General features: G+C 37.3%; 1 protein-coding gene across 7 annotated transcripts; it reads left to right on the forward strand.

The window, feature by feature from the left end:
- On the forward strand, nucleotides 1-26,459 carry LOC145470841 (uncharacterized). Of its 7 annotated transcripts, none has more exons than XM_081454718.1 (7): nucleotides 1-1,127; nucleotides 3,940-4,456; nucleotides 5,303-6,809; nucleotides 8,421-11,549; nucleotides 13,576-13,716; nucleotides 14,058-14,277; nucleotides 15,049-15,604. In XM_081454718.1, exons 1-3 carry the CDS (start codon nucleotides 1-3, stop codon nucleotides 5,597-5,599), a joined length of 1,941 nt encoding a protein of 646 aa, XP_081310844.1. In that variant the 3' UTR covers nucleotides 5,600-6,809; nucleotides 8,421-11,549; nucleotides 13,576-13,716; nucleotides 14,058-14,277; nucleotides 15,049-15,604. The 7 variants fall into 7 exon arrangements, 6 of the variants coding, with proteins under 6 accessions (XP_081310844.1, XP_081310841.1, XP_081310842.1 ...); XM_081454715.1 differs by having other exon boundaries at nucleotides 8,421-9,828; nucleotides 11,507-11,549; nucleotides 14,058-15,604; XM_081454716.1 differs by having other exon boundaries at nucleotides 8,421-8,497; nucleotides 9,695-11,549; nucleotides 14,058-15,604.
- The last annotated feature ends 67 nt before the right edge of the window (nucleotides 26,460-26,526 follow it).

The following is a 26,526-nucleotide window of genomic DNA, read 5'->3' on the forward strand; positions in this document are numbered from 1 at the left end:
ATGAAAGATGAAATGAAGCATGTAAACGTACACCATATAGACGAGCAGAGCTGGAACAAAACCGGCCGAATACCATGCCAGTCATTGATAGGAACATTTGAAACAGACTGGAAAATGAAAGCGAATCATCATATAGTCTTCATTCCTTCATCTATGTGGAAGCCAAAATGTGCAATAGTTGTACTGCTTCTAATTCTAGGTTTCGAACTTGGGACCTTTATCAAATTTGACGCGTTGGCATTCTCTATATCCACGGGACAGCAAATCCTTGCTCGATTTGCAAGGCAAGGGCCGAATGATCCGCAAAAAGCAACTATAACTTTGGCAAAGAGAGGGCATTTAAACTTGCATCTGTTTACTGAGACATGTGCAGCAGATTTGAACATTCTGTGTAATTTTCCAATGTTTCCCAAAGCCCCGGATAATAGGCTTTTATTAAACACGACAAAACTTACCAAAGGCTCAACCGGAGGAGGGACCGGTATAAGACTGTTTGGATACATCACCCCAGCCAAATCTGGCTTGCACATGTTCACCGTAAAATTTTGTCAGGCTGAAGTTTGGCTCAGTCACAACGAGAATTTGAAACATTTAAGAAAGATATCGGACACTGGAAATTTCTCAAAACAGGAAATCGGACTGATAGCTGGACAGAATTATTTTATCGAAGTCGTGGCTACTTGTTTTCGTCAACGAAACCAAATTCAACTTCTGTGGAAGACTCCAGTGAGCTCAGTCTTTGAAATCATCAATGGAACTTTTTTAACTCCCTTTGTGGACGACAGTGGCTTGAATTCCAAGATCTACGATGGATTACTGCCAGATTCTTCTGTTTGCACTTCAAGGAGGTATAAAACTACATATTTCCAAGTTCATCAGGAAATAAGCTATTTATCGCACGACGAAGTGCAAGATATCTTACCGTACTGTGACTACAATCCAAGTTATACTGTCAAGAAAAGAATAAAACACTATCAAGCGATAAGTCGTTATCATGTTCGCACATTTGTTTACCCTTTTCCTGACGATAAAAACCTTAAAAATGCGAATAATTGTCCACTCAACAAAGACGAAGCCTTGGAAGTTGTGCGTATTTTTATGGAATCGTTTGAGGAGAAAATGTTAGGGTAGGTGAAGTCATCTGTGGTAGATTTTATATATCTTATTAATAATTTCTCCACACTGAGCGTTGTCTTTCCAACGGTGAACTTACTGCATTTTGAAAATATAAAATCCGCTTTTTTTTAAAAAAGTATGTACCATGCTTTTGTTGTGTCAAACTCTGACTGTCCCTATTTGTTTCGTGGCTTCTTTACACTTGCTGTATGAAAAGAAATTGGACACGATTTTGGACCCATATGTATGTGAGTAAGTTAAAATCGGCGGTTTATATAACCTTGGGTAAATTTAGCTGTTATAAATTGCAGGCAACTAACTTTTTTTAAATTACTTTTTTAATAAAAAATAAAAATAAAAAAGCAAACAACTTAGATAGTTTTAAGCCTGCGAAAAAAATATTTTCTTGACAACATAGGCAGAATGTATAATGTTTGTCCAAGCCTTTAATTTCACGTCTTTCACACAAACATGACAATCAAAGTGTTAATGAAAATTCAAAATCGTCAAAATAAATAATGAATTTTAAGGAAAACGACCAATTTTTTAAGTTTGCAAGACATGTTTCGACAGAGCTTCTGTCATCTTCAGTTGAATGAATGATTACAAAGCAAGTTGAATAATAAGTAGGCAAAAATGCTAATTAAGACAAATAGTAACAACAGAACGTGAAAAGGTGTAAGTTAAAAGGATAATTTTAGATTTACATGGTGTAATTGCTGATTGAGGGAAGGTAGTTCTTTTTGAATACTACCTTCCCTCAATCAGCAATTACACCATGTAAATCTAAAATTATCCTTTTAACTTACACCTTTTCACGTTCTGTTGTTACTATTTGTCTTAATTAGCATTTTTGCCTACTTATTATTCAACTTGCTTTGTAATCATTCATTCAACTGAAGATGACAGAAGCTCTGTCGAAACATGTCTTGCAAACTTAAAAAATTGGTCGTTTTCCTTAAAATCTTTACATGTCTGCTGCTATCTAGACCTTTTGGAAATAATGAATTGAGAGAAATGAAAAGCTCGACTTCTGGCAACTAAGTTCGAAGTGGTAATTTCACTTAACCGGAAAGATAAATGTTTGTCTTAAAAAATCGAAGACGGCGTCCACAATTCATTAAGCACTTTTTTTTTTGAATTAGCTGAGAGTTTCTTGGTAACCATTTCGTGTTCTGTATAATGTGACGTGATCATATCCGAACATTTAAGATTCAAAAGGTGTGACTGAGCAAACAGAGAAAGACATATTCCAATTCTGACCGGCTGAAATTGTACTGCTTCTGTTGCTCTTTCGAAAAAGCACTTTTCGCGGTTAACGTTTGTCGTTTGCAATGCAGTGCTAGTATAATCAAACTTGTTTGCGAGTCAATGTCGGGTAATTTCGTGTATTCTGCCCGAAATTGCCTCGTGTCCACTTTATTTTCCTTTGTTATGTAAATGAGAAAAGTTAATAACAAAAAGGGCTGAAACTGGTCGAATTGGCAGCTTCAATATCCAAACAGGAAATCCCTGCTCAAAGTACAAAACGAAACGTGGCTAATTTGAATGAAATGACGTGACAAAGACAAACAGATTTGGATCAATAAAAACAAATCTGGATGATAAAAAATGTAAACTACATGAGAAAGAAGTCACAAAGAACTCAACAAAAGGCAGGTAACGGTTAAGGCTACTTGGGCTTATTATCCCAAACAAATCTGGCCTAAATGTCTTCACTGTTACTGAGTTTGCCACTCTGCCGAAGCTTGGCTTAGTGTTAGCAACGAAAACTGGAGCAACACAAGGGAGGTATGGGAACGATTATGGAGTTATTGACGAGAGCGGACTGACAGCTTGAAATAAGCATAGTGATGATGATGATGATATTGATGATAAAGACATGTATGGCGCAAATGTGACTTACAAAATGATGGAAAATAAAAAATAAAAATAAATAGATAAATAATAATCGTGACTACTTGCTGTTTCGTCTACGAACCGAAATTCAACCTTTGCGTGCGGAAAACTCCAGTGAAAACCTTGATGAGGAACGCAACTACGAATTTCAACGCCAACGGGGAAAAAGCTATTTTTCACACGAAGTTTAACTTCTGATAAGTTTCCCTGAAAATGTGATGGTTTTGCAGGCAACAATATAACTACAGTCTCTCAAAGGAAACTTCCTGTTGATTCTAGAGTCACATGTCCAGAGAAATGAAATTCATAAATTCGCCATTGATAACGGCAAGCATATATGACTGGATTTACGAAAACCGTGTCACTACTTTGAACCAAATCACCCAAATGCACTTTGATTTAACGATTCTTGAAGGCCTTTTAAAAATTTGTTCCAAGCGATAAAAAAAAAAAAAAAAAAAAAAAAAAAAACATAGCGAGAGAGGAACAGGAAAAGGAAGATAAGAGAGCGGCGAAAAAACAGACTGACATTGCCGGCTTATGATTTTTATGTCAGTTCTACTCCGTTTGAGCAGGGTGCGATTTCTATAACACTGTTTTCATAACTACAGACATATATATATATATATATATATATATATATATATATATATATATATATATATAAAGTGTAAAATTTGATTTTCGTAGAACAGTGCTCAATACATCAGAGTAGAGCGAAGTATACAATGTGTAGTTTATTTGTGTTTTTCCTCCCACATTGTATGTATGTATATATATATATATATATATATATATATATATATATATATATATATGTATGTATATGTATATATATGTATATATATGTATATATATACTTATTTGATGAAACATGTTTATCTGTATAACTCCATCTTACTTATGTTTGCTTTTCCTACGCAGAAAATTTGTGCTAAATGAAATACGAAATGTTGAACGGAAGACCGATAAGGAGAGGGGCGAGCGATACCTGATAGAGCTCGAACTGGTGGACTTAAAAAACAACAGAAAAGTCATGCTCTCTGAATACGTTTTCATGCCGAATGGAACAAAGGAACTTTGTTACCCCAAACACGTTCAGTGGAACAGAACAGTGGATGTTTATCTTATAGTTACAGCCAAAAATCTTGGAAGATGGGTTCACCACTTTATTAAAAACGTGGAAAAGATTTTGAAGGAAACCAACTACTCCAATCTTCATGTTATAATTTACGATTACAACAGTTCAGATATCAACTTGAAAAAGGTGTTAAGGGAGAGTTCTCTGAAAAGTTACATGTTTTTGATTGAAAGTGGTGAATATTCACGGACGCATTCGTTTACCGAGGCTATAAATCTGGTATCGGACCCTCACAGTATTATAGTCATGTTGGATCTCCATCTGGATGTTGCAACTCCATTCATTAATGACATTAGAAAAGTAAGTTTACTTGATAATGTTTTTATTTTTTTTCTGTGTGTTCACCAAACTATTTCTAGTTTGTCATGAAAAAGGATCTTGCTTTGTCTTATTATGGGACACCCAAACTAAAACCAAGCAGTATTTTTCGAGAAAAACTTAAATTGTTGACCGTGAAGTATCTCGCACCCAGAGCCCCGACAATGCGCGGGCCATTTAGTCAAGCGAGGTCTCCGTCCACCCTTTTCCCTCCGCCATTCATTGCGTTTGACTAAACGGCTTAAAAGGGCTCGAAGAAATATGTGTAAATTTAATGACCAAAGCAGCAATTTGCCTCTAAAATTCTCTGAAATAACAAAAGAGATCACTGATGACTGTTCTATCATCTTTTTCATACTTTCTTAAGTTTTCTCATTAATCTATCCATTTTAGCTTTTCTAAAATCAAAAATAATTCTGTAATGAGGCGTGTAGTGAAACATACCGCTGCATGACGTCTTTCAGGGGGTCTTCATGAAGGGGAAAGAAAGACTGGCCCCGGAATATAAGTAGAATTGAAATCAACAAAAATAACGATTTAAAATAAGATAAAGTTATTAGCAGATAAACACCAAAATAGATTGCCACAAAGTAGTTCCGTGTGCGTGGCCTATTTCGCGATGTCTATGTTTTTCTTTATTTTTATAAATTCTCTTTCATTTTGCTCATTTTTCGTTTTTTTGTTCTCGCCCCTTTGGGGCTCGTAAAACTACTACGCCACTCGCAAAATATCCGCACTTATTATATGTTAAAACATCAAGTAGAGTGTATGTATCGTGTCAGAAGTTTTCATGTAGGTTATAATTATTTTCTTACAATTTGTTTGTAGCATTGTATCGAGGGTCGCATGGTCTTCACGCCAATTATTGCCCAGATGAAATGTGGTGCAAACCCGACCAAATTAGCAGGACTGTGGCAGGTGTACGGATATGGTATAATAGCAATGTACAAATCAGATTGGGACAGATCAGGGGGATTCCCCAACGATAAAAGGAAATGGGGTGGAGAGGACTGGGAGCTAATGGACCAGTTGGTCGGCGTGGGACTGGAGTTTGAACGCATGCGCACAACCCATGTGTATCACTATTATCATTCCAAGAAAGGATTGTGGAGCAACGCGGCCTAATAAGGCAAATAAATTAGTTTCTTCGATACATGCGACTCTGCAGGACGAATCGACTTTTGACTCTCAGAATCGGCTTGGCTGCAGTAGGATCCGATTTAAACAAAAGTTGAACGTAACACTAGCCGCTTCGGATTGGGTTTCGTGCATGGGCGGATCCAGGATTTTTCAAGGGAGGGAGGGGTGGCTAATACTTTGGGGGTGCAGAATCAATGGAACATGCCCCCAAAATGTTGCAATTTGAAAACTTATTTAAAACTGTTACACTAGAAATACTAGCCATGCCACAAACTAGAAAATACGATGAGGTACATGTCCCGAGTATTTGCCTTTATTTCTGCCAAAATATTTTCCAACTTCTTATTTTTTTTATTCATTTTTGCTTCACCAAGAGCTAGCCACCCAGTCCACCCTCTCTAAGTCCGCCTCTGTCGTTGTCATATTAGATTATACATAAGATATTAAATTGAAGGTTAATCTTATCTTAGTTGTGGTGTCTTTGCCTTGCGTTATTTGGTCTTTTTTCTATGGAGAAAATTTATTGGAACAATACTCTTAATGGAGAAAAGTATGCTTTGTTTCACAGAGTGACAAAGACAATTCACGGATAAACACTTATCTGACCCTGAGAGAAAAGACCGGCTGCTGGTCGACATATTTACCAAAAGGAAGACATAATCGATTCGTGTGGACGGTCTGCGTAATAGCACGTGCGAAAACAGTACAGCCAATCGCCGGGCAGTTTCGAGAGCTAGAGACACCGGGAAGATATCCCTATTCCCGTCCCGTAACAGGCCACCCAAACATTCTAGCCTTACCGCTATTGTAGAAAGCTAATCAATAATGGGAAAATGACGAAAACAGTCATAAGAAGTCGCAGGCCTACTTTCGGGTAACATTGAATTGTTCCATGTACTAAAAGTATTTCTCGAGTTTTCTGTCTTTGAACATATCCATAAGAACGCATTCAGCCAGCTTTGATTTTATGATTGTCTCCGCATAAATATTCCGTTGATTGAAGATAAACTAAAAAATTAAAGCCTTGAATGGAGACTTACGAAAATCTACCTAAAACGTACTGTTGTTGCAATGACGTGATGTCACATCCGGTTGAGTATCCCATCATGCACTAAAGGAAAAATCTAAGATCAAGTGTCCAGAAGCATGATGTCTTCGAAAATATGGCGGGTGTTTATATGAAGTTTCTTACAAGGTGAGACATTTTGGCGTTTTTCAGTTTTTGTTTGTTTTTCTGCGGCTTGTTCTTAAGTTATCATGAGTAAGATTTATTCCTTCATATTGAAAAGATATTTGTAGAAGTAAATACAGCGGAAGGAAATGTTTTTAGAAGGTTTATTTGAGCACATGGCAATATATCAGCTTATAAAACTTCATAAGGGCTTCAATACCACAGCTAGTATTTTTTGTAGGTCTAAGCTTCTAAATCACTAGGTTGGTCTTCCTAACAAATAGCGTCCAAGAGCAAATAGTTGTGCATCTTTTTGAACCCAGTTGGAAGCTAAATTGTAGGGCTTTCATTAACGTTTTCAGCAGGTTTCCACAGGCGGGCAAAACGTTTTGAACTGAACTTCTTGACTTTATAAGAAAAACTTTCCTCTAGATGGTCAAACCAGGCAGGCCAAATCATCCTCACAGCTGGTCAATTTGCCTATTGCCTGGCCCTTAATGACACTCCCTGTAAATTGTTGATGTTATCCTTCTAGTCAAATATTAATACAAATCCTTGAATGCAGGTCCAGTTTTAGCCCTACATTGTATTAATAATATTATTATATGGCTAGCTCCCTGAGCAGGCAAGATTAACCAAATCCTGCACTGTGATTGGCTACCCCAGCAGGCAAGATGGCACTTCTTGCCACTCAGGGTTCAAGTACTGTGTCCCAGAAGAAAACATTGTTCTTTATCCCATATAACTATTCCTATATTGACCAAGCTTTTTTGATCAAGATGGCTGAATATTAGCCTCGTCCTTTTCTTTTTTTGCATGTTTATGGACTTGACTCTGTTTTGGTCCATTAACATGTAAAAGAAAAATAACTCAGCCAATATCTGACAATCTTGACCTCAGGCTTGGTCATTAACCCATATACATGTATAATTGGACTAACTGGAGCACAATTTAGGGGGTAGTCGGGTGAGTAATTTCAAATTGAACAAGCATGCAGAATGAGGCTGATTACTAATAATCCATCAATGTGTAGTTCCAGAAAATATCCATACTTCCCCCACAGAAGGGTTTTTTCTAACACCTCCCCATCCCTCTGGAAATTCCAGTTAAGCTTCATACATTTCTTTACATTTTTTGGTCTTCCAGAACCCCTTACTCCCCAGGAAATTCCAATCCCTTCTGTGGGGGGAGTATGGATATTTTCTGGAACTGCACAATAACAAATTTCAAGATTAGAAAAGTCTTCAGAGAGTCTTTTGAGCAAAAAACTCTGTATTGTTTGCCATAAGTTTTAACACTGTAGGAAACATTAAGAAGAAAGGCAGTAAAGCATAAGTAAGTCATCTGTGAATGGCATGGGTATCCGGTTACAAAATTTAGTTGTGACTGGATACCTGCAATTGGACATCCAAGTGACTACACGTTGAATGATGAATTTTTTTATAGCGTCTGTTATCAAAACAGTTTCTGATTTCTGATTGGTCATTCAATGACATGCACAGTCAGGGTGTAGAGTACAAAACTGAGTAATTGTATGGTCATTCAGACTTGCATTATAAATGTAGAATGAATGTATGTAATGTACAATATTACCTTAAGAGTCACCTCATACAGGTACATTGTTTGTTCCCACAGAATGAAACACATCAAGATGAAAGGAGCCTAGATTTTCAAGCCAAGGCATGGTGATGTCAACATGGAAACTATGATTGGTAGATAAGTGATAGCAATAGTTAATAAAGCAGCCTTTAACACTATAACCAGTTTTATCGTAAAAACAAAGTTAATCACAAAGTAACAGGGTGCTAAACATTTTTAGTGGGATATCAAAAATTTGAATATTATGGTAAAGGGACCCAATGGACATGTTAGCATGCAATAACTTTGATTTACAGACTGAGAAAATACAGATACATAGGTATGCAAGGGATGGAGGAGTTATTTTCTGAGTGACATGTACGTACATGTAGGTGTTGGGACTGCAATGCATTGGATAAAAATGAAGTACATGTTAACTGTTTCTGTGGGGCTTAAACATAAAGTTATCGGTCTTCATACAATTACAAATATATTATAATATTAAAAAGATATTTATTGTGTTTAAGCACCCATTACATCATACCAAAAATTGCAAATATCTGTTTCGTTTGGACTTCAACCCATGCAAACAAAATTGGTTAAAAACCATGTTTGCCTGTGTTAGTATCCTGTAATGTTTTGCGTGTTTTCTTAGCTAATGGACTTGGCAAAATGGCATCACAGAGGGTCCATTGACTATCCTTAAAAAATTGACCAGTGCTGTTATCAAAGTATCAGTCATCTCTACACCTGACAGTAACAAACTTAGGTCTTGTGGGCCTGTTGCCTTGACAACAAGCAGGTTCACCTGTAACATCAAGGTCCTATCAAATCATATTCAGCTACCTCAGCCATAATAGGTTGTAATAACCCGGAGAACTTTGGTTTCCCAACTTTCACAGTAAGAAATTTCTGTCTTTTGTGGCTGACAGAGGTTTTGGAGTGGGCAATAGCAGTGCTTTCAGTAAGATTTGAAGTAGGTGTCTCCCTTTTGTTAGCACCTGCCAGAGCTGATAAAAGGGGCCAAAGGCCCCTTGTCCTCTAGGGGGTTATGGGGGCATGCCCCTCCCCCCAGAAAATTTTTGAAATCAGGAAGCTCGGAAACACGATTTCCAGTGATTTGAGGCAAAATATTAACACCCAAGCATTCATTATTTTTATCAGAAAAAAAGCATTTTACTGCATAGTTCAATGCAGTCTCATGTATATTATCCACTATTTTCAGTTGTGTATATACTACTGAGAAGTTACATACTGAAGTCAAGACCTTTTAAAAACCAAAGTCATTCACGATATATAAGACTTGCCTTGATGTTAACTTCTTACACCAGATTAAAGACTTACCTGATTGCGTCCATGAGCTTTTTGAAGTAGAACTAGAAGCAGACAGAAACGACAGCATGGACTGCTGCCGCTTCCTCGTGGAACTGACGATGCATGAAAACGAAGCTTCTTAAAACACAAGGTACATCAACATGAAATGTGTGCTGGAGTGTGACCTTTATTGACGATGATGTTTATGACAATGTTACGTTTAATACGCAAACGAAAAACGACTACTTGTGGCTTTTAAAGCAGTAAAATCACAGGGTAGTGTATAAATTAACTATTTGGTTGGTTTTTTAACGTTTTTATTAGCTCTCCAAAACTAACTAACCATTTAATAGGGTGAATTGCTAGTTCTTTTTTATTTGACTCCATAAGCACGTTAATGCAGGGAAAACAGCCGGCGATTTGCAAGAGAGTACCTGCCGGAGCTCCGGCGGGAGCCAGGTCTTTCTGAAAGCACTGCAATAGTTTGTGTGATGTTGCCCAATTCTTTTCAAAGACCTGAGTAAACTATTAGCCAGGATTCGAAAAGTTGGTGTCCAAAATGCACTATAGGGCCTGCTTAAATGAACAATAATTTATAAGGCAACATATGAAAAATAAAGCAATTTTCTTTTAAAAGTGGCCATCCACAGGACACTTCTAGCGACTCCCATCTGGCTAAAAGCCTGGACCTGAGTCATTGTTATACATACCTAAGGATTTCAATGTTGAGGGCTAACCCTGCAACAGAGTAGCATTCCATCTAGGATTGAGGGGAGAGGAGAAACACTTTTTACCACTGTATGCTTCCAAAACCAGCATAAACTGTGGTGTGTTGGATCACTAGGCCTGACACAGAAATTAACTTACCTTCATTGTCAAACCTCTCCCCTGTGCCCTAGTATCTGATGACTTATTTTTAATTGTGTAGTTTGTAAAAACTTAAGACATTAAAGCTGTTATCAAAAAATTTCCTATTTCTTAATACATACAAAACAGGAAAGCAACAATGAAAGTATGTGCTGAAACTTAAGAGGAAAAAGAATCATGTTGAAATGTTTGATTCCACATTAAGTGAGGCACAATTTCTTTGTGCTAGGCATGACAGTGTACAATGCAGGTGGAAAATTTTAAATAAATAGAGATGCTACTGTTTCACTGTTGAGCTATTTCACAAAACTGTTGTTATGCGGCCATACTACATCTTAGCCCTTAAGGAGAATGGTGTACAAGAATTCCTTAAAACTCCAATGCCTGGGGTACTGTTGTTGACGAGTATTCTTTTGTGGGAAGAGGACACGTTATAATCTAATGTTGAGCACAATGGACTTTAGATCATGAATTCTGGGTTTGAGCCAATGGTTAGGGTCTCTGCATTGTGTTCTTGGGCATGACACTTTACTCTCACCCCTGGCCTACCTCTCTCCACCTAGGTGTACAAACAGGAACTGGGTAAATTTAATACTGGGTGCTAACCCTGCAACAGACTTGCATCCCATCCCATCCCATCATTGTCAAACCTTGCCCCTGTAGAGAGTTGAAACTCTAAACATCTGAATTTTTTTAATTGATGAAATTGACAGACTGGCATCCTATCCAGGAGGGAGTAAAACTGATCAACATCACTTAATGCTATAGAGATTGGGTTAAGCTCAGTGGTGGTTTAGATCACTTGGCCTAATGGACACTTTACCTTACCTTCATAGTCCAAACTCACCCTAGAAGGGTTAAAACTTTAAAAATTTGATGACTTATTTTTAATTGTGGTAGTCTGTAAAACTTAAGAGATCAAGGCTGTCGTAAAGGTTAAAACAGTTCGCATTTCTTACTAGATACAAACCAGAAGGCTGCGTGCTGCGACAGATTCCATTTCAGGTGAGTCTTTGTACAATGTAGTTCATTCTGTCTGGTTGGAAATGTTATCAGGTACTTGATTTTACCTGTGCTGGGAATAATGCCACAAAATACAGGCAGAAAATTAAAACAAATAGAGATGTATATTGTTTAACAGTTCAGCTTTTGCACTGCACTGTGTTCTTGGACAAATCTCACATGCAAATGGAATGAGATATTTTTATTTTTAGTTACAAAGGTAACTTGATACTTTTATTTTTCACAATGAGTAAATTCAGTTAGAGGTCACGAATCGTCGCGTCTAGTTCTTAGGACATCAGTGTTTTAGAGGGGACGAGACTTTAGATTTGAAACAGTTCTAATGTTTACAATAGTAAGTGCAGGTAACGATTGTTTTGTTCTTGTTGCATGCAAATATAACAAGATATTTTTATTTTTTAGCTACAAAGGGTAATTTGACACTCTTGTTTTTCACAAGGAAGTAACTTCAGTTAGAGCTGACAAATCGTCACCACTCTTTCCCATGAGATGTTTGCTATCTTAAGTTACAAATGGTAACTTAACGCTTTTGTTTTGTATATGGGAGTAAATTCATTTAGAGCAGTCAAGTTATCGGCTATTGTTCCCAGGATATTTAACAAAAAAAAGCTTTCATTTCTGGACAGTTTGTATGTCTCTGCAGTAGCAGTTTATTTTTATTTGATGGGCATTTTATGACATTCTTTTCAGTTCGATATTTTTAAAGGTAAAAAGTATCAAAACTGCTCAAATGTTCTCTGAAGACTGCGTGGCATCAAGTTAAAGTGCAATTTAATTAAATCAGACTTTCAATGTGTCAAAGAGGTTTTTTCTCTTTCTTTCTATTTTCGGTGAAGTAGTGTTGTTGTCTTGTTTTGTGTAAAAAGGGTAAACTTAGGACTCATATAAAATGCGAAAAGGTCTCTTAACTTGAGTATTTTTGAGCAAAATCTACATTAATCTGGTATCTACATTAATCTGGAGATGTGTCAGCTTACTGTAGTTTGTTCAGTCAAACATTTTATGGCTTACTATTTAGCTCTCTTACCATTACTGATGTAACATCGTATGTACATCATAAATTCCCAGTTTCTTTCTTGCTGTACATCACAACCAAAAAAACTTGTCAAATTAACCAAATCATTACTGTAAACAGCTCCATGAATGCTCCTATCTCTGAGACTTCACAAAAAAAAAATCTTGCACGCCTTACATGCCAATGTTTCAATTTTTTGCAATTTGCCTCGGATGCCTTCAACACCCATGGCCAGAATATAATTTTCCCCAAATAGATTTTATGATATTTAGAAACTTCAATATCTTTGTAAGCTCTGCTGCTAATTTGGTTTTTTGGGAAGAGTACTTTCGGAGAAATTACGAATATGGTTGTGCCTGTTTTTCCTGCTTGTCAAAATGGCTGACAGGCAACATAGCAGGACGAGCATTGTCTTCTTTATTATAAAACCCAAAATACTTTAATGGCGAATTTTATAAACTGGGAGAGTGGCTCTACCATCTGTATGAATTTCATTTGAATTGGTTCACATGCATCCGAGAACCAGGCTCATTTATTTTTACTTCTTGAGAGTAAATTTTTTGGTCAAAACATAGACCTCAGACCGACGTGATCAAGTGCGGTTACCATGGTAACGACAACCTGCCGATCCAAATATGGCTGTTTTTGTTCATCCCCCCAGGTAACCTACCTCCACTCAAAAAATGAAGGGGTGTTAAAAATTTTCATTTCCAAGTTTGCCTCATTTTCCTGGAGAATTGCTCTTAAGTCTGTGGATGAAACCCTAGTGTGTGACCATTGAAATGTACTTTCTTGTGATACTGTTTATCATACTGCACGAGGTTCCTCTAACTTTTAAGTCTGTAGAAGAAGCCTTACTGTGCCATCACCCAAATGAAAGTTATTGAACTGTACGTTTATGATATTCTGTGTATTATTAGGAGATTATTTTGTTTATTTTACCCTTTTGTGTGACTATTTAAGGGATCTTAACTTCCGTCCTTTTATCTCTAGGCTCTTTCATTCGCATTAGTTCAGTACCTTCTGAACCTCCTAAACAGAGCTCTAAAAACTGTGGAAAACCCTGCCGCAACCAAAGCACAAATAGTCAAGGCTCTGAAGGCGATGATAAGAGATATCGCACACACCGAGGAGGTAACGAAAACACAGTGACATTTCATTATTGAATAGAAAGCGAATCATAGCATTCAACTCCGTACAATTGTCAAATCTGTTTCCGTCTCTAACCGGACACCAAAATTTACAGAGCTTGTGTAAAAAACTGGGCTTTGTTTGGGCTAAAAATAAATTATTGCTAAAGAAGGCGCCTGAACAGCGAGGTTATAATATAGCACAGTGTGAAAACCGAATTATTTTATCGGTGCAGATCGACAAATCCAACAGTTTACTGGCTGTAAAAATGGTACAAATTGGAAAAATTGGATCAAATTGGAATTCTCTACATAATCGGGTTAATCAATATTTCTTTGTTACAGATAAACAAGATTCTAGAGGCTTCTTCTGTATGGGCCTCATACAGAGACCAAAAATACGACCTGTTTATCTCGGAGAAACCCGCCGCTGGTTACTTGATGGGCGGGACTGGTGTGGCCGGTTACCTGACAATGTGCCCTGGCAATCCGAGCACCATGTCTAGCGTGCCCCCTCCTGTGGAAACAGATCACCCAGTTGAGAACAACAGTTGATCTCTGTATGGTACTTGATAGTACTAAGAAATATCTTGTCAGGCTGTGTTGATTCGAATGTGATATGAGTTGTTTTGCACTGCTTGACCATAAGCTGCAGTTTCAAGTCTTAACATCAACATAGAATTTTTTTTAACAGACGCCATCTATTTATCATGGTAGTACATAAGAGAACTGACGTTAGCTCTTAAAGCCCTAGTTTCAACTTGTAAATTCTCCTTGATGGTCTCCATAATTTCTTATAAGAGTAGTTGTGAGAATGAAGATGTGTCAATCCTTTAAGTACTGATGTGAACACTCAAGTTCTCCTTACTCAGTTGAATTTGCATGTTCATTATAGGACTACTTGGGAGAGTTTGTTTGAATATCAGAATGGGTGATCCATTCCTTGATTCTTTCGGCCCTTTATGATTGGTTATTTATTGATATGGGAGAAATTCTATCTTATCATTAGTGAGGCTTCAAGGTTAAAGGGGTTGTGACTGGTCGCACTTGAAAAATATGTCGTGACGCATGCTGCGTGACAAATAGAACTAAGAATATTGTACTAAATAATAATAATTTCTGATAATAGAAAACAAAAAAAAAAACTCAGATCAGAGGACGAAGATCTTTAATGATATTAGGTGCCTAGCCCTCCACATTTCAATTGTGGCCTTGTGGTAGTTTCTGATTTTTAGGGTTTAAAATTCAAACCTATTGTGAAAGGAATCTAAATGTTATGTGAGAATCAGTTTTTGTCATGCAAATAGAGTAATTAGCGATAACCATCAATCTGCAGAATTATGTCACTGGTGAAAAGAGGAGAAAAATATTGCAAAGAGAAAGTTACAAGCGCGGGAAAACATTGAACCAATAGCAAGTGCTAAAACAAGGCATAATTGACTGCAAGCCTGGGAAAACATGTTATCAGTGACTGATGGTAAGTGCGGGAAAACGTGTTATCAGTCACTGATGGTAAGCGCGGGAAAATATGTTGTCAGTCACTGATGTTAAAGCGTGGGAAAACGTGTTATCAGTCTGATGATAAAACACGGGAAAACATGTTATCAGTCATTGATAGTAAGCGTGGGAAAACGTAAGAGGTAGTAAAACTAGAATGGAGCAAATCTAGTGACGTTTGACTGGAACCACACTGTGCTTTAGAAACAAGTCATGTCTCATTTCTTTTGTGTTATTCTGTTGCAACTAAGTAATTTTTAAGTTGATGGTTAGATTGAAGTGGCTGTAATATAACGAAAAATAGTATTGCCTTTTTATACCAGATAGGAACAAAGTTAAGAAATATATTTTATAAAAATGAAATGAGTGTTCGATTAAAAACCGTGACACAAAAAGGTGCTTGTTTTATTTTAGTTTCTTGGTCAATATCTTAAATACGTGATATATTTCCCTGAATATTTTGCCTCTTAAGCTCTGCCCTTAGCTTTAGCCCTTCTCTTTTGTGTTTCGTTTTGTGTTCCATTTATACAGTTCGTCTTCCTTTCCTTTAGGTATTCCATTTAGCGTTTTTTACTGTGCTCCCTTGTCTTTTCTGTACGTTCCTTGGGTTTGCCTCACCAGGACCGTAGCCAGAGAAAAATTATGACTGAGGCAAAGTCCATTGTTAAATTCTTTTCACTGGCATTTACCAGTGTTTTAATTTCCCCTTTCAACAGAGAGACAAAAACGAGCAAAAAAAAAAAAAAAGACTGAGGCAAGTTTGGTGTGGTTTGCCTCACACTGACTAGTCTACAGTACTGCTTACATCACCCTTCTGTTTAACAAGAGGTTCCCTGATCAAGGATAGTCTAAGTTACCTTGTACTACATTCCTTAAAACCAGAGAGCTTTCACTTTCTTGTCACCTGTGGAAACTGATTGTTTAAGAGCTGGCTTGAAGTTCTTTAAAAATACTCCGCCACACTAGTATTTTCAACTCTCTCCTTGGTGTTTTGAAATGTGGTTAAGCACGGTCTTTCTTGCTTGATAGTATTCCATCACGTTCAAGAATTCAACTAGCGGAGAAGTTTTACTTAGCTCAGCCACTAGAAACAAGTTCTGACTGGTCTTTCCGTTCAGCATCGTTATGAAACACCAATACCTGCGACAAGAATTTACTTCAAGCAAACCTTGCAAACACTTGCTTCGGATAAGATTGTTTGATGTCTTGCCAGAGCGTGAACTGTACTCAAAACCAATGTGTTTAGTGTAGTGGTAACTTGGTCTTTTTCTTCTTCAAACGTCCTCTGTGAATCTTGATTCTCTCTTGAGCCAATCAAATCGTCTCCAAAGTGAGATACTCCTAGTAAATGGTTTGAAACCAGGAGTATCAGTAGTTCGTATAGTGTGATCGTCCGGATGAGTGTAGTTCTGAAAAGAACTGTTGTTGGTTACTGACGTTTCGACAACCTGAGCGGAAGTCATCTTCAGAGTCAAGTGAATAGTGTTTGTCAGTTGATGATGTTTTAAGTCTGGTCCTTGGAATGTGATTGGTCAGTATAGCCATGATGACTATTCGCTCACATCAAAGGAATACAAACCACTTTTAAACATTCCCCAAAAATCCAAGATAGTGGCAAAAGAAGGGTATTTGGGGCAAAATTTAAAATTCGAGTTACAAAGTGAAAGCTACCGTTCTTTCCTTGCTATCATATATTTTTAGGATGATTAGTAGTCGAAGATTAAGATACAGTGTAAGACATGTTTTGGCTGTTCCCCTCAAGTGAGCCATAAACCCAAATTTGCGGCTCTCAGCTGATGGACTATAACCATCTAAGTTCGCATCACGGCGGAATCCACCTTTGAAGGATCTGCTCCAAAAGATGCCGCTTGGAAAACTGAGTTTTTTTGCATATGTTATTTCTCAAAAACGAAGTGCAAATCAACAAAAACAATTATGCAACAATGCTTTTCATGTCAAAACAAGTAAGTCTGCCAAAAATTAGCTCGATCCTGCAAAAAAAAAAAAAATCGGCTCAAAAAGCTATATACGCCCTTTTAGCACAAAAGCCTTCAATTATGAACCCTTGGTGACAGGGATGGAGAGCAAATGAGCAATTTTAAATTTAAAATCAAAGCAAAATTAAATCAAAGTACTTTTTAATCCTTATTTTCAATGTTTTTTTAATCCGTTTTGGGGCTAGGAAATTCATAGCAATAAGAAGTTTTTGAAGGCCTTTTGGTATTATTCACCATTTTTGTATTATAAACAAGGATTCTTCTTGCTTAAAATTAGTGGCAAAATTCTGCTTATTGGTGATAACATTATTTTACACACAGTGAGTCTTGGATGCACACTTGCACTATTCAGGGCTCCCAAAAAGTGCTGTCTGATCTTACGGGACAAGTACTTGCCCAGGGCAAGCAAAATTTGAGTGCTACTTGTCCCAAGGAGAAGCTGGAATTCAATTTGCTTTTTTTCCTGAGCCCAGACTGTTGAGTTAGATCACATGGATTTACTGGCCACATGTATTTAGGATATTGACCACTTCTTCCCCTTGACTCACAAAGCTCTTGTGGCCAGTAGAAATCACGATGTCTTAAAATGTTTCAATTCAGGTGAAATCACTTCTCTTGCATTCATCCACATTGTTAAAGGCTCTCACTTTGCATGTAGAAGGTCTGCGGCACCACTTGTTTCTGAATTAAGACTTCACTTGAGTAGTTACATGTAATGTTTTTAAACTAAACACAGTTCCCTTGAGGATAAATTATTTTCATAATTTGTTGTAAATATATTGGTCAAGTGATACACTATGTGGCTAACTGTAATTTAGGCAACATTTAACTTGAGCTAGTGTTGGTCAGCAGCCTTTCAGGGGGGGGGGGCATGCTCTGTGGGGTCTCATACAGGATTTTGCACGACTTAAGCGTGTTGCTTGCTAGCTGTGGAAGAACTTGCAGTTTGCTTTGAGTGCCATTCATGTTTGTGGCATGCTTTTGCACCTTGCCTCCCTTCCTTTCACAGCTGACAGTAAATATACATGTGTGGGTGGTAAGTATCTCCACTGATTCTGTCAGTATTACAGTGCCTGGTGGTTGCCACTAGCAGTGTTGCCATGGATACCTGCATGGGCTGCTTGAGGCTCATATCTTGCTTGGCTCCACCTTTCCCAAGCTCATGAATTGGTGGTGAGTTTAACAGTTGGTGGGTTAAGCATGTTAAGCCTGTAAGGCATGTGCTGTTTACAATTACATGTATTCTTTTGGGTTAATTAAATATTATTTACATGTAGTTTATAAATATCTTTCATTTGTTTTCTTCATCAGGAGAAAAGAGCTCAAGTGATAATGTTCTCTGTGACTAGATACCAAGAAACACAGAATTGCATTCAGTTAAGTATTTGCCCAACTTCATCTTGTATATCACAAAACAATACACTGCTGCAGCCTTTATGTGTAAATTATTGTGAAGTTGTCAGACCCAGAATAAATATGGCCTGGTCCTGTGACAATTTGTTTTGACTGAGAAAATTTCATTCCAATTTTTCTTACAGAGACTATTTCAATACATTATTGTTTACCATTTCAAGGTAATTAATAAATTAGGGGGCAAGGAAAATTTGATTTATCGATCAATCCAAGACAATTTTATAAAAGAGTGTAAGGTGACACAAATATGGATATGGTCAGTTCCACCGAAAACTCTACCACAGTTTCTTGATCTATGAAGCATAGACTGGTCCCTCATCCAAATTGCCAGTGCAAGATTTTAAGAAAACCTGTTTAGGAACAGTTAGACTGTCTGCAAGCGCTGAATGGATCTTGAGCTTTGTACAGGAGATGGGTGTAAGAACTGGACCACGAGGGAGCTGGTTCCACCACAAATCTTTTCCTGAGTTTTTTGATCTGTGAAGCATAAACTGGTCCCTCATCCAAATTGCCAGCACAAGACAAAAAAATTGTTTAGGAACAATTGGACTGTCTTTATGCACTGAATGGATCTTGAGCTTTGTACAGGAGATGGGTGTAAGAACTGGACCACAAGGGAGCTGGTTCCACCTAAAACCTCTTTCTGAGTTTCTTGATCTGTGAAGCATTGACTGGTCCCACATTCCAAATTGTAAGCGCAAGAGAAGAAAACTTGTTTAGGAACAATTGGACTGTCTTCATATGCAGAATGGATCTTGAACTTTGTACAGGAGATGGGTGTAAGAACTGGCCCACAAGGGAGCTGGTTCCACCAAAAAATCTCTTCCTGAGTGTCTTGATCTGTGAAGCATAGACTTGGTCCCACAAAAAAGGTGAAAAATAAGAACTTGTGTCAGAACCAGCACTGTCTTCATGACTGAATGGATCTTGAGCTTTGTACAGGAGATGGGTGTAAGAACTGGCTAACAAGGGAGCTGGTTCCACCAAAAATCTCTTCCTGACTTTCTTGATCTGTGAAGCATTGACTGGTCCCACATTCCAAATTGCCAGCACAAGAGAAAAAAAACTTGTTTAGGAACAATTGGACTGTCTTCATACGTGGAATGGATCTTGAACTTTGTACAGGAGATGGGTGTAAGAACTGGCCCACAAGGGAGCTGGTTCCACCAAAAATCTCTTTCTGAGTTTCTTGATCTGTGAAGCATAGACTGGTCCCATATCCAAATTGTTAGTGCAAGATAAAAAAAAATGTTTAGGAGCAATTGAGCTTTCTGCATGGGCTAAATGGATCTTGAGCTTTGTACAGGAGATGGGTGTAAGAACTGGCCCACAAGGGAGCTCAGGTTCCACCAAAAAATCTCTTTCTGAGTTTCTTGATCTGTGAAGCATAGACTGGTCTTATATTCAAATTGCGAGTACAAGAGAAAATTGATCTTGTATAGGAGTTGATTTCATATTGCCTTTGTCTGGTGCCTTTGTTTCCCTGTGTGTAAAAGAAACTGATACTACAAAAGAACAGTTCAAAAATGTCTAATAGATTGTTGCTCTGATTTGAATTTCAACTTTTTGCATTATTGAAACTGATCTTGAGAAAGTTTTAGTTTTCTCTTTTCTTAAAATTTAATTAACTTAGCTATTTATTTTTTTCCTGACTTCAGTTTTACAACCCAGATAAAATTTGAAAATTTATGTGACTACTCAGCTCACTTAGTATATGTATTTTGAGTAGTATTTTGCCAAGTATTAAATCAATTTTATTCACTGTTTTGATTACGTATTATTTATTTTCTGGCAAATAAATGGCTGGTGCTTACCTGCAAACTGAGGAGAAAATTACTAATTAAATAATGATTAGAATTTATGATAATTTATTGTCATTAATATTAACAATTTATTGATTAATTAATATTCTTCAAATAAAATGTTTAACCTCCACAGGATTTTAAGACCAAAGGTATTCAACCTTACGAGCAAGGATGTTGAACATGACAATCTTTCACCCATTTCACCAGAATACAGATAGTCTCATTTGGAAACTTCAGATTGTCTTGAAATAGGTCTGCTAGGCGTACATATGGAACTAGCCTTAATTACTTACCCTTCACCCATGTTCAGTTTGGTTATAATTCAATCAATTATTTTTTATTCCTTAATGTACATTTTACAGTTGGACTGGCCCATGGATAGCTAGCTCTAGTCTAGGCAGGCCAGTCTATCAATAGTTACAAATGTTTATTATTATTATTATTATTATTATTATTATTGTTGTTGTTGTTGTTGTTGTTGTTATTGTTATTGTTATTGTTATTATTATTATTATTATTAATGAATAGGAAAATAGAAAGTTAGGAAAAAGTGAATAAAATAAAAAAGAAAAAGTGGGAAAAGAATGAGAAAAGAAGTGAGGGGTAATTAGAGATCCAAATTTGGGGTTACCATTCATTGAAAGTGTAATCTGTCCTGTGGATCTGCACACAATGTTCTGTTTTGGATGCAACTCTGCAAGAAATTTTACTATGCTCGTAAAAAATCAGTTGGGTATCTGCAAAACGATTGGCAACAGTATTCAATCAGAATGCATTTTATACCTGACAGCCAATCATCAAGTCAGAGAACTTAAAAAATACAGCTATTCGTTCACAGCACACATCATACTGTATATTTCAAATGTTATATATTTTTCTTTTTGCGCAAGTCTATCTTGGGATGATAAATTTATGAACCCAGCTTTGAAGTACGTGTACGTAAATCATGGCAAAGACAATTATATATTTGTAATTGTGCACTGAATTTAAGGCAAATTTTATTAGTGACGGTCATAGAGAAGTCAACGTGGCATTGATTATTAACTTCGCGCGTCAGAACTGTTTATTTAAAATCAGGTTATTGTAGTCAGTTAAATTGCTGTCGTGTAACACAAACAATTATAGTAGATGTGTTTACGTTAAACAATTTGCATCTTATTTGTGTTTATTCTTCGTCTTTTATTATAAGACGACAACTATTACGAAATTTGATAGGGAAGTGGAATAAATTAAAGGTAAAACATTTTTGTTTTTGACACTTAAATAAAGGTTGTTGTCTTGTTCTTTCAGGGATCAACGGTGGCTGGTTTCAAATGTTCAAGAAGGTGACTTTCCAAAGCATCATTTACACTGTTGAAAAAGTTCCTCTCACATTTTTCGTTAACACGAGAGGCAAACTCAAGTAAGTTATGTTGCTAACATTTACTGTGGATTTGATTATTTGATCAGCTATGCTGAATGTTACCTCAATCAGCGCGTTTAACTAACCCAAGTTTACCGGATTTAAAATCTGTGACAAAATTCTGTAGCCAGAATCAGTTAATGGGACGAAAACAGTCACCTACTTGCTGTTTTAATGGAAAAAAAATCTCGGTAAATAATTAAGAGAGATTTCGGACTAATTATCAATGCAGGTTTGAGTCAGGTTTCGAGATATGATGTCACATCAGGGTAGCAAGAGACCTGCTCTTTGAAAGATGGGTCACCGCTCAACCACAGTTGTGCTGGCTGGCGAACCCAGGCGTCTCTCCCTTATAAGCCTAACCCTATGCCAGAAACGGGTTGTTACCTGTAGGTTTTATGATCGAAACTGCACGCACGTCTAAAAGAAAATATTACTTTAAAGTACTTGCACAATGGTTGTAAGAAAATTGTTTGGTTGGTTGGCGTCTTTGCATTATCCGAAGATGCTGTAAATTGTCTTGTTACAAATCTTGTGCTGTTAGAATGATATTTTTGTTGGCGAGAAATTTTGTTAGGGAGAAATGCAGAGAGATGGGTGTGAGAACTGACCTGCAAAGGAGTTGGGTTCTCCAAGTATATTTTTTCTCCGGCCCCTGTGTTTCTGTGTCCTTAACATAGCGTGGTTTTCACATGAAAACAGTTAAAAATAGGAACTTGCCTGGTTTTGAAGTTAGACTGTCTGCATCAACATGATACAAATAGATCGTTTTCACGTGACGTCATCACTTTCTAAAATCCAAAACGAAAGAACCACCAAAGTTTTTGTCCTCATCAGGCACAAGAGGCGGTATATGTATATCTGTTTACAATTTTACAGCTCAATAGCGTGCTTCGTTTGGAATCCAGAGCATTTTGAATTTCAGGGTTACGGAGGTGCGTGACACAAAGCTATGATCGAGTTTGTCGAAAAATATGTACTTATCCCATGATTTTGAGCCTTTTTGGAAGTTAAAGCATTAGGAAAAGTGCTTATGTAAATGCTTGTTTGATCAGTACTGATAATCAGTCGCCTTGATAGCCAAAGTAAGTTCCAGATGTTTACACCATTTTCCGGCCGCCATATTGGTGTACCACGGAGGTACACCAACATGGCGTTTTCATACTGGGCTCTGTAAATATCGGCGAAACATTTCGACGAATATCTGAAGTTTGGGGAAACGCACAGGCCTAAAACTTGGAGAAGTGGCTTATTTAGTTATCTTCTATAACATCATAATTTCATAGCTTTTTCCACTGGATGGTTTTCGATTTATTTTTTATTGCGTGACAGTGAAAACGATCTATTGATTGAATTGAGCTAGCGTTAGTACCAACCCGCTAAATGAAAAGCAAACACTGTTCAAATAATGTTCTTACCCTCCACAGCTCTAAAAACCAAAGTTGTTCAACTTAACAAAGATGTTAAACGTGATAATAATTGGTTTCGCTAAAATACAGGTGAGCCCCCTCACATATCTTAAATGGCTACGAATAGGTCCAATATGCGTACATGTGGTACTACGTTCATTATACTTCAACGGCGTTTGGTTTGGTTGTAACAACGACCGGGATCCGATTTGGTCAGTGTTGGTTGAAATTGCAATTTAGTATGAGAATTCAAAATAACATATCAGTGCTACTGTGTGGACCGGAGTACAATGTTCTGTTTTACAACCTCAGAACCATATGCAACATGTGTGGTTGGCGGGATTCGCGCGCGAGTGATTTTTGGCAACGGAACCGCCATTTTATTGATTTTGTAGGAAGCGTGAACCAACCTTGAAAGCTTTTTGAGATTTTTTATTTAACTTTACCGCTACATAATTCAAGATGCAAAACGGCAGAGAAATTTCACCACTGAGAATAACGAAACCGGTCATTAGACCAACATTGCGACATTGGCTGAACTTTGCTGCGTATTTAGTATAAGAATATCGAATACATCGAGTTGTAAAAGTTTTGGAACCATGAAGCAAGTTCGTTTGGCCAGGAGAAGTCATATTGGCGTCCTTTTCCATCCGTGTAAAAAGTATCGGTTTTTTAATGGTTGAACGCAAATTACATTTTACGATAAATTCTTTGCTCTTTTTCCTTCAATGTAAGCGATCGGATTTTGCACTGTAAAATTGATTTTTTGAAAATTGATACACGAGGAAGGTTTGGTCAATTAATTTCTGGTTTTACAAAAAGGGAAAAAAGTACTTCTCTACGCCTGGAGCGGGAATCGAACTCGTGACTCTGTCTAGTCCCGGAGCGAGAGGCGCGCACCAACCCACTTCGCCAACTCGACTTGATACGATCTCGTGCGGAAAACTTGACTACATAAGCATACGAGTGGCGCGCACTAATGGTCAGCGTGACGTACCTAAACAGCGCACACAATGTAATACTTTGGTGCTTAATTGTTTTTGTTTTGTTTTGGAGGAAAAATTTATCTCGCTAAAGATACAAACGTAAAATTTATGATCCTCAGCTTTGAAGTATTAAAACGTTGAACAAGCAAATAATTATAAATTTGTCATGTTTACAGTTATCGCAGCGTTCTGAGATAATAAAATCTAATTTTAATAATCACTATAGGTCGTAAAAAAGGTTAAAGGGGAGCTGATTATTTGCGAATTGGAAAATATATGTGTATATATTTAAAAAAATAGCTTATTGCTTTGTTGTGAAAAAAAAAGCGTGATGTGTTTATCACAGAACGGATGAACGGCACAATTTGCATCTTATTTGCGTTTATTCTTGCCTTATATTTTTATTTATACGGAAAGTTAACAGTGACAGTCGGATAAGATTAACTTCTTTTTATTACTTTTTGTTTCCCTTAGGCTTCAACAGCGAGCATCTTCAAAGTTTGAGAAGATGGCTTTCAAGGACATCATGCACGCTATCGAATGAATCCTCTGAACGCGATGTGCAGACTCGGGTAAGTCGTATTGTTTATATATTTGCTATACGTAATCTTATCTCGTTCATATCAAGGCATTCAACAAACGCAAGTTTACGAGTGTGTAAGGAATGTTAGGTACAGAACTAGACAGATTTTAAACGGTTGAAACCTTTTGTTGCATATTTGGCCGTTAACTTGATTAGACGTCAACAGTACTTTTTCAAACGTGAAGATGAAAGCAAATTTCGCTACGATCGATTATGAATCGTGCCGGTTCAGGGACAGCTACATGCAGATTTACATGTGAAAGAAAATATTCTTTCTGAGAAATCGCGCAATGAGAGTATGGAAGTTCAAGTGAAAAAACGTCTCTCGCTATAGTTGATTTTGATTGTGCCGGTTTTGGTACATCAAGTACAAGTGCATGTAAAATTCGGAGATCTGGTTTAAGTTTAAGTCATCGAAGGTATTACATAAGTTTAAGGAGCTTCTAACTAAGTTGTTACGATTATGTTCTTTTGGAATAATATTATAAGTCTCTTAATTGGTAGAAAATATTTGTATGTTCTAAGTCACATTCTCTTCTATTTCAGATGCCTTTGAAAAGACCAATGTGGGGAAAGGCGAAAGACAAAAGACAATCTTGCAAATGCCCTGAAAAAAATGAGGGCCAGACAGGAAAATTCTCAATCTTGGAAGGAAAGCAAAAATTGATGTGGAAAACAGCCACACCAATAACTAGCATTTGTTTTATACTTATACCGAGAGTTTTGAGCTCTCGTCCTTGTGGTACAACTTTGCATGCACGCATGCGCGTTTGGTATCATATTTAATAATAAAATTATAAAATTTTCTAAGTCTTTTGGCGGGAAACGTTTGTATATGTTAAGTTCACTTGCGACCTCTTTCTTTCAGATGCCTTGAAAATGACAAGTTTTAAGAAGTGCCCAGAGAAAAAATTGTCAACCTTGGAAGGAAGGCAAAAGTTGATGTGGTACACCGCCACCTCCCCGCCACCACCACTAACTAGCATTTCTTTTATACTTATAGCAAGAGTTTGGTCCACCCATCCTTGTGGTAGAGTAGCCTCTAATACGCATGCGTACTAGGGGATGTGTCCCAGTTACAAGAAACCCAATGTACTGTACGTCGTGACTGTAAGTAACTGATAATTTCGTGTCGGTTTAAGCCGAAGTTCAAACTTCGGGTTTCCCGACACGGAGGCATCTGTTACTTGTAAGTAGTGACTGTAAGTAACCGATAACTTCGTGTTGGGGAATCCGAAGTTTTTTCGGGTTACCCGACACGAAGTTATTAGTTACCTACGGTCAAGACTTACAAGTAACTGATAAGGGAAACCCGAAGTTAGAACTTCGTTTTAAACCGACACGAAATTCTCAGTTACTTACAGTCACGACGTACAGTACATTATGTTTCTTGTAACTGGGACACTCACCTAGTACGCATGTGTATTAGAGGCTACTCTACCACAAGGATGGGTGGACCAAACTCTTGCCATAAGTATAAAAGAAATGCTAGTTAGTGGTGGTGGTGATGTTCCACATCAGTTTTTGCCTTCTTTCCAAGATTGAAACGGCATCTGCAAAAGAGCCTTGTAAGCATGGTTTTCAGTAAACTGACACAAGTTTCTAACATGATTAAGTCAATTTATTTTGTAATACTACATCGGTTTTTGCCTTCCTTCCAAGATTGAAATTTTTTTTGTCTGGTACTCGTCATTTGTACGGCATCTGCAGAAGAGCCTTGTA

The sequence above is a fragment of the Orbicella franksi genome, chromosome 15 (assembly GCF_964199315.1).
Source record: "Orbicella franksi chromosome 15, jaOrbFran1.1, whole genome shotgun sequence".
Lineage (NCBI taxonomy): Eukaryota > Metazoa > Cnidaria > Anthozoa > Scleractinia > Merulinidae > Orbicella > Orbicella franksi.